General features: G+C 43.4%; 1 protein-coding gene across 4 annotated transcripts in view; it reads left to right on the forward strand.

The window, feature by feature from the left end:
- Positions 1-13,317, forward strand: part of Dcun1d3 (defective in cullin neddylation 1 domain containing 3) — a 39,895-nt gene extending 26,578 nt beyond the window's left edge. For all 4 annotated transcript variants that reach the window (XM_048460165.3, XM_048460160.3, XM_048460163.3 and 1 more), the window contains exons 2-3: positions 5,888-6,423; positions 8,487-13,317. In XM_048460165.3, the coding sequence (XP_048316122.1) occupies positions 5,993-6,423; positions 8,487-8,970 (915 nt within the window). In that variant the 5' untranslated portion in view covers positions 5,888-5,992 and the 3' untranslated portion in view covers positions 8,971-13,317. The remainder of the gene's footprint in view (positions 1-5,887; positions 6,424-8,486) is intronic.
- Positions 13,318-13,713: the final 396 nt, after the last annotated feature.

Below are 13,713 nucleotides of genomic sequence, written 5' to 3' on the forward strand. Positions count from 1 at the left end.
CCTTAGTTTCTTCTGCATTTATACTAACCTCTGGAATACTCTTTAAAGTGTGATAAAGGACATTTTCTTCTTGGGCATTGTCATCCTAGTGTGGCATGCCGTGGCACACATTATATCAGAGAAGAGTAGTAAGCAAGGCCAGGATAGAGATCAGAAGAGAAATTTGAGAGCCTGGAGTCAGACTGGTTACCTCAGGCCAACTCCCTGAATTTTATTTACTTCTTTCTTTTATGAAGAAAATGTTATCTAACTTACAGAGATGCAGTGAGTTAAATGTAACAGTTCACATCATTCTCAATAAATACATGCAATGCTTTGTGTAAGTGCATGTGTGAAGGTCAGACTTCAATGTCAGGTGTCATTCTCAATATATTTTCTGAGATAAGATTTATCACTGAATCTGAAACTTATTGATTGGCTTAGGCTGACTGGCCCAGAAGCCCCTGGAAGTTTCCCCATCTTTCCCCAGCACTGTGGTTAGACATGGACTACCATGCCCAGCTTTTACATGGATGCTGGGGATCCAAACTGAAATCCTCATGTTTTTGTGGCTGGCACTTTACTACCCAACTCCCTATAATGATTTTTAAAATATAGTTATTACTATATGTTAATTACACAGACCAACCCTATTGGTCTTCTTTCTTTATTTCTTGCCTACTGCCATTTGAGAACCCAAATAAGATCTACGTCTCTGTGAAATCTTCTCAGTGAAGTCTGACAGATTGATTTTATTTTGTAGTCCTATTGTGTAGCAATTAAGAAGCCCTAGTTTCCTAATATAAAAGCTATAGCAATTTACTTGTTAGTCATCTTATAAAAGTACAACTGTAGCCCCAGGCCCTAAACTGTTATCTTTCTGAGTTCCTCTCAAATTTTCTTTGCTGTTCTCTTATCTCCCATTTTTTTCTGTCTCCATTCGTACCAGGGCTCAGTGTTGGTTGGTCCTACTATGGGTTGGCTCAACAACCAAGAGTAAGTCACTTGAAGACAGGCTTGCCTGGTTGTTCCTCATGGAACTACCAGTGAGCTAGGCGCAGCTGGAGCTAGAGCACCTCCAGGGACTCCAGGCCTCTAAGGATGGCCCTTGGGGCCTAGCAGTGTCTGCTTCAGGCCTGAGACTGGGCTGAGCTGGGCAGGCAGCCAAGCCTGTGCTCAGGAACAACAGCCAGGGTTGGCACAGAGGAAGGAGGACTCTGGAGGCTGGTGTGCAGAGAGGGAGGGAGGGTGTAAGGAACAGCTGGAGCTAAGGTTGAAGGAGAAAGGCTGGGGACTGATCTTGATCTAGTGTAAGCTGAACCAAGTTCCTGTCTGGTAAATAAATACCCAAAGTATAAAGGCTTAGAGTAGGTTTCTCAGTTAGTGTGTATGTGGATAGTTCCACCTCCCCATTTTTTTTTTCCAGCCCTTCTCCCACCTCTCTTTGTCCTTGGTACTGTTTGATCCATTTGTGCCACATAGCTAAACAAGAGAGCAGTCACTTATGAGACACACTTGACTTGCAGTGGTAGAGCTGGACTGGCTACTGAAGAACACTTCCTATGTGTGAAAGAAGCTTAAGTCTGTCAGTGACTTTGTGATAGCAGTAATAATAATGATTACAGAGAGAGGCGGCCACTTCATTGAATGTTTCTATATACCAAATACGTGGATTATCTCATTTCCTCTGCTCAACAGCCCTTGGAGGTGCAGTGGAATGAGCTGCTGACAGATTTGGTCAATAGATGCCATCACCGATTCACCAGTCTCTGAATTACTGTGCTTTCTCCCTTCCTAGATAGCTTCCTTGACCTCAGTGTGCTGCCATTTAATTTCCTGAAACTCAGTAATTATTGCACAAGGCTATGTTTCTATATGACTGTGATTACAATGTGCTAGCAGATAGGTAGTGATATTCATTACTAATAATTGTGTTGTTTTTGGAAACTAGGCACTAGAGTATCTAGATTATACAGAGGCTGTCCGCAGGTGGCAGTGGGAGAGAGGAGAGCCACCTGGGAAGACACCTCCATTAACAGAGTGTAATTGCCTAGAAATCTAGAGATCCTGTCTTTGCAGAGCTACAGAAGTGAATGCAAGAGGAAAGGGAAAGCCTGTCTCGGGTTAGGAACAGGGTATGGCTAACAATTTAAAGATTCACCAAGACACAACTTGTTTTTTACTGAGGATCAATCCCAAGGAAATCACATCCTGTGGAGAGCCTGATTCTCTGTGTGCTGGGGCTTTGGAGCTTTTTTAATCCAGTCAGTGGTGTGGTATGAGATTGGTTTTGTTTCTGAGACTGGGTCTCACTGTGTAGATCAGGCTGACCTTGAACTCACAGACGTCCACTTGTCTCTGTTGGGATTCCCAAGTGCTGGGATTAAGCACTATGTCTGGCCTTTTATTATTACTATTGTTAATAACATTGTAAAATTGTTTGTAATTACGTGAGGGGGAGGCGTGTGTGCTCATGTACCATGCATATGTGTGGTGGTCTGGGACAATTTTCAGAAGTCTGTCTTTCCCTTCTACCATATAGGTCCTTGGGATTGACCTCAGGTTATCCCTAACCTGGTGGCAGGCACCTTTATCACTGAGCCATCTCAGCAGCACTTGTGAGACTGTTTTTTAGATGGACTTGAGCTAATGACTTTGGGGCTAGGACTGACTGGATGTACCAGGTACTATTATCTACGTTTCCTGACTGATCATGTGCAATATGTAAGTAGATATAGGAAATTCAGTTGGTCACAGAGCTAGGCTTCAGTTTCATGGCTGTTGTTTCCACCACACTGATGTGGAGCAGGTCTAGGGCAAGTGGACTAGTTCATCTCCTCCTTTCCTGGGATGGGGAGCTGTGAACCCAAGGGCAGCATACTTGGAACCATGGCAGCTAGGCTGGCCTGGCCCTGGGGAGCGCACTGAATATCTTTGAGTATGTATGCAGACAGTGTGGTGTTCTTTCTGGTGGCTGATGGTTAAGATCTGCAGTTCTGAGGTTGCTGTATTGTTGCTCCTGAGCATTACTCACTGTGCTGTCCCATGATCCTTTTGGTCATGGTTTCTTGAACTAAACATTTCAGTTTCTGTTTGTTCTGTGATGTTGGATAAATTTACTGTACGTTTGCAGAGCCTCAGTTTCCCTGTCTTTAAATGGCATTGTGGTGAGGAGATCACATGAGCTAATAATGTTTTTAAAATGCTTACTTAGTATTGAGCTTGGCTCTGTATCAAATGCTCTATAATTGATGGCTACTATTAGCCAACAGCCAGTGAAACCTTCAGCTTTGAAAGACTGAAGAAGGTTCTGACAGCCTCTTGAACACAGGACTGGTTGCTGTGACTGGGCCTGGAAAAGCCCAGAGACTCAAAAAGCAACCCAGGAGCAGTATCAACCAGCAGACAAGAAAATACTAGCTCTGACTTGAGACCACTACTCCATCCCACTAGAATGGGAACCTTTCAAAGAAAGGAACTATGATAGAAGAAAGCCGACCTTCTGTCACTGGGTGATTGATCATCTGCCGACATTGATTTCCCCCTCTTTTTCTCATCTGCTGAACATATTAACAGCCTTCAGGCTTCAACTAGTTCCGCTGTATCAGGTCATCAAAAGATGCTTTTACATGAAGACCCAGCAGAGTAAATGGGATTTAGGCCTCTATGGTAGCCCCATTTGTTCTGCCCTTACCTTTAGGCCTTGGTGCCAGGCTTTGGAAGGAACTGCTGTACTGAGGCATCTGTCCAGTGGGGGTGGGGTGAATGGCCTGGGTAGGTGGGTCAGACGGAGGGCAGGAAATCCTCTTATCGCACCGGGTGATGGGCCTCCTGCAGCGGGAGCTGAGCAGCAAACACTGGTGAGTCAGCCAGTCTGTGAGCATGTGGGGTTTGTGTAAGTTTGGGCCTTTTGTTTCTTTCAGCAATCTAGACTTTAGAAACACAAATCTGGAAACCAGACCCTCCACATGCTGCAGTCCTTGTTTGGAGAGAATTCTGCTGGAACAGTTGCTTCTCTTGTATGATGGTCTTCCAAGAATTAACCCCTTGCCTTTTGAAATTTGAATAGGTTTCACTTATGGCTTACTACATGGCCCAAAGTATGAACAGCCTGTGAGAAACCATGCTGGGGTCTGTCACTTTTCATAGCCAAAACACTTTTAAGGGTGTGTGTGTGTGTGTGTGTGTGTGTGTGTGTGTGTGTGTATGTGTGTGTGTGTCTTTTAAAGCAAGTTGAAACCGCAGTTATTTTGAGGGCATGTGTAGACATGTCTTTGTCTCAGAGGGTGGAGAACAGGACACACCCTGATAGGAGTCTGCCTTAGCTACAGGAATGGTTGTGGGTCCTTTTAGATGACTACACTCACTGCTTCCTTTTAGAGAGAATTCCTCTTAAAGGGAACTCCCAGTTTATCTGGACACTGTTGATAGAAGCTGTTTAATTTTTTCAGCCTTTCTTAACAACTGCCCTTTGTCCTATTACCAGACTCCTAAGAACTCTGAATTTGCACCATGAAGTGCTATGGAGGCTCCTTAGAAGTGGGAGGGCCATGCCAGACCAACATTGATTTTTTTTTTTTTTTTTTTTTTTTGGTCTGATGTCTGCTTTCCTTGTTACACTTCTGGCTCCGCATCCACACACTTTAACAGTGCAGTGTCAGTGGCCGCCATTGTTCTAGTAGTTGGCAGAGTTTCGCAAGTACTAAATTGCAAATGGATTTTCTGTTATAGCAAACTAGTTGACAGTTAAGAACAAGCCCTGAGTAGACTGTATTAGAGAAGTTGCTTCTGCTTTTGTCACAAATTTCTAGCAGTTCATATAAAAATTAAGTTATAACAAATAATAAGAACTGAAAAATTTGCTCAGTGTAGCCTTTCAATCTGGCAGTTGTATCTCTTTGAGACTGTACTGGGTGTGGAGACACACCTAGGTTGGGAAAGTACCTGGACTACAGGCTCCATATAGGTGGGTGGAGCAGGGCGGAGCTAGGACGGTACACCTGTGTGACTCCAAAGGATCAGACACATTTCAGTTGACTGGTTGGCTAGGCCCCTGCTTGTAGTTTTGACATCGCAATTCTTTACCTCAACATTAGACCATTATGAGATTACAGGTGGCTTGGATATGGCCTCTTCTCCCTGTCCACCAGAATCCAGTCTGACAAACCAAACAGTGTATTTTATTGGACTTATTGAGGAGCGTGAATGACCTTAAAGCAGCTCCAGTACCTTACTGAAGTCTTGCTTTCAGTTAATTTTTCACTCCTTATTTCTGCTAGCATCTGAGAGAGAAGAGATGGCTACTGTGAGGTTCCTTTAACTCTCCTCAACTCCTACTAAGGAGTGTCATCAGTTCCATCCATTACTGTTATCATAGACTTAGCCACTTCTGTATTGTTCTGCTCAATTAGTTGCCATGGCTACCAGGCCAAGATAATTTATACTCCAAGGTGTTGCTTTTGTTATGCTGGGAAGAAAAGACTTACTGTAACAATCTTTGTTAAAATCTGAACACATAGGTTATTTGGTGTAGAGCCAGGTGATGAACTTCTGGCTTAACTCAGGTCCAGATAACTTTCTTATGTGGAGGCCAAAGTTGACAAGACATATATCCCCAGAACACTGTCAGAAATGTAGTCTCTGATGTTCTGCAAATGAATCAGCCTCTTGTAACCTATGCTACTTTAAGGATTCTAGGAATTTCCCATGCTGGTTCTCCGTGCATCCCTTAGCCACCATTTCCAAGGGTAAGCCATGGAGATGAACTATAGGAGAGGTGGGGGGTGGGGTACAGTCTTTCCCTTGTTAGCTAAGTGAAATAGAGTGGTCTTTGGTGGACAGTCCTGGAGTGTAGTATATCTACCCCACTCCTCTGCCTATAGGTGACTGTTATGTAATTTCCTTCCAGGTTGGCTGGCTCCTCTAACTGATGGCATGTTGAAGTACATGGGCCAGCAGCAACGAGGGCATCTGATCCAGAGGGGGCCACTCTAGAGGCCAGGCCATCACCACCATGGGCCAGTGTGTCACCAAGTGCAAGAATCCTTCATCAACCTTGGGCAGCAAGAATGGAGACCGTGACCCTAGCAGCAAGTCACACAGCAGGCGGGGAGCTGGCCACCGTGAGGAACAGGTGCCACCTTGTGGCAAACCAGCTGGGGATATCCTTGTCAATGGGACCAAGAAAGCAGAGGCTGCCACTGAGACCTGCCAGCTGCCAACATCTTCTGGAGATGCTGGGAGGGAGTCCAAGATCAATGCTGAGGAGTCTTCCCTGCAGAGATTGGAAGAACTGTTCAGGCGCTACAAAGACGAGCGGGAGGATGCAATCTTGGAGGAAGGCATGGAGCGCTTTTGCAATGACCTATGTGTTGATCCTACGGAATTTCGAGTGCTGCTCTTGGCCTGGAAGTTCCAGGCAGCTACCATGTGCAAATTCACCAGGTTAGTTACAGATGCTTCCATATCAGCAGGTGAACAGAGGAAAGAAAGTGACATTGGGTAGTAGTACCAGTTAGGGCGGAACTGGGCTGACTTCAAAGGTTTGGGGCAAGTCTCCCCTCATTTCTGGCCATTTTCTCTAAAGCTTAAGTGTTCTGAGTTGTAGTTCTGATCCAGAGAACTCCCTAGACTCTCCCAAGGATTATTATTTTACCACAAATCTGGTACTGTGGCATAATTCCTGAACAGATTTCTCAATAGGGATTTATGTCTCCATAAAGCCTTGAATTCCTTTTTTTTTGGGGGGGGTTGTTTTTTGAGACAGGGTTTCTCTGTGTAACAGTCCTGGCTGTCCTGGAACTAGCTCTTGTAGACTAAGTTGGCCTTGAACTCACAGAGATCCACCTGCCTCTGCTTCCCTGGTGCTAGGAATACAGATATGTACCACCACTGCCTGGCTAAGCCTTGAATTCTTTACCCTTGTACTTCAGCCTCCAAGGGCTGGGTTTATAGACGTGTACCATGTGCTGTCCTGTTTTTTTTCCTCATAGAATAAAACACTGCCTGATTGATAGGTCACAGTTGTATTTATCATAGGACAAAGAGGCAGCCTAACTCTGGCTGCCAATACTCTGCCAGAAGTTAAAACGGACTAAGCAGTGTGAAGCCTGTTGCTAAGCTGCTGCTCAGCCGCACCGATAGCTGCTCAGAACTTGTCTCTTGCTCCTTTATATGTCAGTTCAATCATTCGATATTTATCTGTAGTCTGCCGGGCATTAAGTGTCCACAGTTAGTAAGTGCTTCTGGAATATACCTCTGTAGCTAGGCCTGTGTGCAGCGAGGCAGCTGGCCCCAGTTGTCAAGAGGGAGTTGTACAAATTGTCATAGTTATGTATCCATATTGGGGTTGTTTGTATATAAGGATATGGCAGGATCATGGCAGGCCATGACTTGAAGAGTGCAGGGTTATGAATAATAACTGACTTTATTTTTTATTGTTGTTAAAGATGGAGTCTCACTATATAACTCTAGTGGCCTGGAACTGGATATGTAGACCAAGGTGGCCTCAGACTTCAGGATCTGCCTGCCTCTTGAGTGCTGGGATTAAAGGCGTGAGCCATCATACCTGCCCTGGCAGAACGGACTTCAAAACTCATCCATATGGCCAGTAGATCTGCTCAGTAGATCAGATGCCTCACACTTGAGAAACTTGTACAGTCCCTGAGATGATAAGTGTGAAACCATGTTATAAACTGCAAAGTACTGTATACATGATAAAAAATACATACACCTGGGTGTGGTGGTACATGTCTATAAACCCAGCCCTCAGGAAGCTGAGGTGCAAGGGTAAAGAATTCAAGGCTCGTTTGGGCTACCCTATCTCATAAAACAACAGAAACAAACAAAAATATAGTTAAAAGGTTTTAAAAACTACATAGTTTTGGTTTTGTATGTGTGTGCATACACATGCCATGCTTTGAGTGTGAGGGGCCAAAGGACAGCTTGAGGGAGTTGGTTCTCTGTCTTATGGGCTCTTGGGATCAAACTCAGGTCTTAGTAGCAAGTATGTTTACTTGCTGAGCTATCTTGTCAGGCCCTCAAAGCCACATTTATGTGATTGTTTTTTCCTTTCTATTTTATGTTTATGGGTGTATTGCCTACATTGTATGTTTCTGCTGTGTGCATTTCTGGTACCCTCAGAGGCCAGAAAAGTGTGTGAGATCCCCCAGAACTGGAGTTACAGGTAGTTGTGAGCTGCCATGTGGGTTAGAGGAATTGAACTGGGCTTCTTTGGAAGAGCAGTCAGTGTAATCCACTTTGCCATCTCTTGAGCTCTGTTTTTTTTCTTTCTGTCTGTCTATCTCTTTATTTTCGAGGCAAGGTCTGACTATTGAGCCTTAGCTGTAGAACACTGTATAGACCAGGCTGGCCAAAAACTCAGAGATCCTCCTGTCTCTGCCTCCTGAGGGCAGGAGGTTACTGTGCTGTTGTTACTGTGCTGTCTTGCCTCATCATATATGGCATCATTTTTACTTATTAATCATACCTTTTCCTACCTGTCGCAGGAAGGAGTTTTTTGATGGCTGTAAAGCAATAAGTGCAGACAGCATTGATGGGATCTGTGCACGGTTCCCTAGCCTCTTAACAGAAGCCAAACAAGAAGATAAATTCAAGGATCTCTACCGGTTTACATTTCAGTTTGGCCTGGACTCTGAAGAAGGGCAGCGGTCACTGCATCGTGAAATAGCCATTGCCCTGTGGAAACTAGTATTTACCCAGAACAATCCTCCTGTATTGGACCAATGGCTCAATTTCCTAACAGAGAACCCCTCGGGAATCAAGGGCATCTCCCGGGACACTTGGAACATGTTTCTCAACTTCACTCAGGTGATTGGCCCTGACCTCAGCAACTACAGTGAAGACGAGGCCTGGCCGAGTCTCTTTGACACCTTTGTGGAGTGGGAAATGGAGCGGAGGAGAAGAGAAGCAGAGGGGAGAGGTGCACTCAGCTCAGGGCCCGAGGGCTTGTGTCCAGAGGAGCCGCACTGAGGATCTGCCTGCTGCCCAGCAGCCAAGTGAGGAATTGGACCTTTCTGGAAATTACTGAAGATCCGGATATTTTCTACTTTACACCTTTCTCTGCCTTGTATTTGAAAGGGCTCTAAAATGCTGTATCATGTTTTAGGCACTTTCTTCATTTTTTTGGTTATTTTGGTTATTTCTTTTTTGGGTGAGAAATCCCCCAAAATATTTGAACCTGGCTACATGTTGTGTACCTTTTTTGAAGCCTTCAGATAGAATAAGCCTGCCATTTCTTGCACAAATGTATTAGATTTGTTTTGGTTTTGTGGGGGAGGGTGTAGGCCTGGGTGGGGAGGGACTGTTGGGTTGAGTTAACATTACAAATGACACAGTGCCAGATCTCAGTTTTGCATATTACTTTTCAGGGCAGGTCTGTACTGTGTGTAGTGCTGTTTACATGGTTGAATTTAGGTTGTAATAATTATTTTAAAAAATTTACACAGATATGAATAGCAGTGTTAACTGTTAGCCACATTGCATTAATTTCCAGACAGTTTGGAGCTCTTGGAGAGCCAGGGCCAAGGCCAGTCAAGAGCATTTGCAGCCTGACGCCCCACCCATCCCTTTAAGCTAATTTATCCAAAGCCCTTACCTCCCTCACTTCTTGCCCATTCCTTCTTTGACCTATTGCATTTCATGTTTAGTTTATCCATCACCATGCTGTACCTGTCAGTCAAGTGAGCAGTTTTGTTTTGTTAGAACACATTGTACTGAAAACCACTTAAGCGTTGAATGCAGAGAAAGCAGTGCTACCTCAGTTTTGCTGGAAGTAGACTTCTTTGATAGTTTTCTTTGATGTTTTGTATTTTCATGTCATGAGTGGAAATGCTTTTTTTTCTTTCTTTCTTTTTCTTTTTTTTTTTCATTTGCCTTGGAGCCAAAGTTTCTGTTCTGGGTGGTGAGAAAAGCATGCCTGCCGGCTAGCTGACCAAGAAAGCTATGGCATGGAACTCTGCTTCAAACTGTTTTTTTTTTTTTTCCTTTAGTTTTTATTGAGTATCATCAGCTTACTTGTCTGGCAAGTGCAGAAGCCTGAGGCTGGCCTGAACTCTGCCAAACAAATTATCCAAGTGTATTGAATCATTAAATGTATGCCCTTTCCCTCTCTGCTGCGCCCACGTTGTCACTTAACCCCCAGGAGTTATTTATTATCTTTTTGTTAATGTCAAGCTCATTTGGGGTAATGTGATGACTGTTTAGGTTTACATGACCCTCCTCTCCTTCCCTTACCCCCAGATCTGTATATATACATATATAAGATATGTATATATTTTACCTTTATAAAATATATATATATACACATATATGTATCTATATTCCTTTATTTGTCTGCTAAAACTGGCCATAAAAGAGGGAGCTGCCTTTGATCTGTAGTTAAGAAGATGCCAGGGAGCATCATAAATGGAGGCTATTGTATATGAATTTGGACATTTTCACTAAACTTGAATGAATTTGCTCACAGGAAGGAGGAACCAGTTCTCTAGACTCCACATGTTCACTCTGCCAGGCCAGCTTTGATCAAGCTGCCACCAGGGCTTGAGGAGCTGACTCTGTCCTACTTAGTTTACTAGAGGACCCTCTTGATAATTTCCTATTAAAAAATATCCTCAAAAAAATTGTACTGGAAGGTGGGTGGTAGGAGCTTGTATAGTTCCGCTTCCAATACTTCGGAACAGATTAAAAAGGGAATCTTTTAATAAAAGTTACAAAAATATTTATACTCTTGATACAATGAAAAGTGTCTATTAAATATTTGGAATTTTCTCCCTTGATTAGTCTACCCCAAATCCTGGGTATATGTTTCTCACCATGGGCAAGAGTTGCATGCTTTGAGTTCTTTATGAGTCTTATAGCTCTGGGCTCCTGTCTTTATAAAGATGATTATTTAAGGTGATGACAGTCCTATTTCTTAAAACTATATTGACACGGAGCGTTTTTGTAGGCCTGACAACTGTCCTTTTTTGAGGCACAGATAAGAAACCTGAAAATCAGCCCCAGATGTAACATAGTCCTGGAAGGCTGAAGAGGCTGGTGGCCAGGTGTGATCCTTTCTTCTAGCCATAGTAAGACAAAGTCCTTGAGTAAGTCAGTATCCAGGGGCCCAACAGTTTCCTAGGGCACAGCTACACAGCAGGCTTTGGAGATCTCACCCAGCCAGTCGTTCCTAATGCTGGAGTAGGTGGAAGTCCAATGAGGGAAGAAGTAGTGGAGTGTTGTAGGTAAGACTTTCTGTCCCAGGTAAAAAAAGGGTAAATGTGGCAGGGAAGTGCCAAGAGAGGGAAGCAGTCAGGGCCCCATGGACTCAAGGAAATAGATTTCTTTCCCTCTGGGTAGATTCTGATTGATGCTCAGTTTCTCCAACCCATCATTTAGAAATTATTTGTGATTGTATTTATAAAGCTCTGTTGTTGAGAAACCAGATATTTAGAGGGACTTGGGGTTCTCTGTGCAGTGGTTTTTTGTTTGTTTTGCCAAGAGTTTCACAGTGAGGTATAAGGTTTGTAGTTAACATTTCTGAGAAACAAAAGCCTCTGTTTCACTCACCCTCAGATAGGCTTGCTCCAGCACTGGCTGGAGGCCAAATGTTTGCCCCTCAGGTAAGCCAGCTTTGTGACACTGGGGTGATGTGGGGAGGTGTGATATGTGGGTACCATTTTGGAATTCTGCAACATTACTACACAGATTCTGTTGGAAAATTGCTTACTTTTGGCAAGTGACTTTTTGAGTTCCCATGGTATTTCTTTAGTAATTTATTAGGAAGCTGGTATGAGGTAAAGGGTTGCTTTATTGATTCTTTCCCCTAGCCTTGCCAAACTTGAATGTATCATTCTTAATGACACTTTGCTGTACTTCTAGGGGTGGTCTCAGCAGCTCTCTTTACTGTGGCAGATGTGCCAACATGTGTATTGTTGGGTCCAAAAGCCTGTATGTACCCATCTGATAAAAGAAAATCTCTCCAGAGCTGGCTGAAAATTCAAATTTCAGCCAAAGCTTTAGGCTAAGGGAAAGATAACAGAAAATGTGCAACACAGTATTGTTCATATTGGATGGACACAAAGTAACGAGTTAAGCTGCACACAGTATTAGCTTGAAACAGTCTCCTAGGGCCTGGTCTTCAGACCAGATCAGGTTATGGGACCCCATAGATTATGTACTTGGACCATTGGTGGGAAGTTGCTGAGATAAAGACTAGTCCAAAAACTAAGGAAGCAAAAGGTCTGTATATTGGAATGTATGGTTTTGCTATATTTCAAGTGGGGTCTTCAGTGCAGCAGGTAGACCCGGCTATACAGTTACACAAGGGACAGGAGAAAGCTACTGTTAAAAGTCTCCCTCTCCCCCTTCTTTCTTAGACTTATTTTTCCATGTATGTTAGGATGGCTAGTGATGACTTGAACATCTCGGTAACTGACAAGGGTCTTACTTGAAGGACTCAAGCAGTATTTAGCTTTAATACTTGAATGAACAAAATTATCAAAATATGTCTGTTAGAGCTTTTTAAAGGACATATGACATTGATCCTCCCTTCTGGGTCATGTAGATGGGAAGTTCTTGCCACTCCTCTTCAGAGTACATTCCTATGGTAAGCTGTAATAGCAGTCCATACCAGTTGGCCCAGGACTACATGCTGGGAATGATTATCAGCCTCTCCCCCCCACCTTTAAAAAAGAATGATGCTAAGCAATGGGCGCAGATGCTGAGATGGTGTGATTAGCTGAGTAATCAAGTTCTGATTCTAGTGTTGGAGTGGAGTGTTCTGTTTCTCTTGGAAACCCAGCCTGCTCTCAGATACCTAATTCTATCATGTATCTATCTTATGCATTGCCAGAAGAAGCCATTCAGCAGCTGCTGTTTTTCTCTCAGCACAACTGTATTTGCTATGGAAGAAGTACCTTCCCTCTAATACTGGTCCCCAGTCCTCAGAATCTGATTAACTGCTCTTCCCTGCTGCACTGAGTATGGGTAAGGTTTCAAAGAGGGAATTTGAAGCAATAGGTAAACAGGGCTTGGTTGAATTTTGGTATCACACATATCCTGTCTTAAGCCGCTGAGGTGATGAGTCCACTGCTCATGTGACCCTCCACCTTTGTGGATCCCTCTTGGTTTGTGATCAGCATATGTCTGAGGTTGTACAAACTTGACAAAAGGTAATACTTTTGTATTCTCTGCACTGTTGCACTCTTCAAATAGCCCCTGAATATTAACTTGATATACACATTTTTGTCTTTGATGTCTACAGTATTTTTTGTTTTTGTTGTTGTTTTTTATTTTGAAGGTTATCTGCTGTTGGATTCAATAAATTTGTTTACCTGACTATTGATATTTCTGCAGAAAACAAAAACAGTAAATTTATTCTGAGGCATAAGTTATAAGACTTTTTCAGTGATGCTGTGTGCCCTGTTAATTGTGTGGGAAAATGACCCATGTAGGATAGGAGCCCAGCTCCAAACACAGGTGATCTCCGTGCACCGTCCCTGTTACTGAAATCGTCTTTCTTACCTCAAGTCCCATGAAAAAAGTCCATCTTGAGTCCTAGGTATGCCCCTAGGTCTAATCAGGCTTGCAGTGATTAAGTTTACTTTTTATTCATCTGCAAATTAAAGGCATATCCATCAGTGTTAGGATTTAAGAAAAGGTCTACGAAACATCCATGATACCTCATAGTGTTCAACCATCCCTCCAAAAAGATGTTAGGTACATTGTGGGGCA

Source organism: Myodes glareolus, chromosome 7 (genome assembly GCF_982192425.1).
Source record: "Myodes glareolus chromosome 7, mMyoGla1.1, whole genome shotgun sequence".
Lineage (NCBI taxonomy): Eukaryota > Metazoa > Chordata > Mammalia > Rodentia > Cricetidae > Myodes > Myodes glareolus.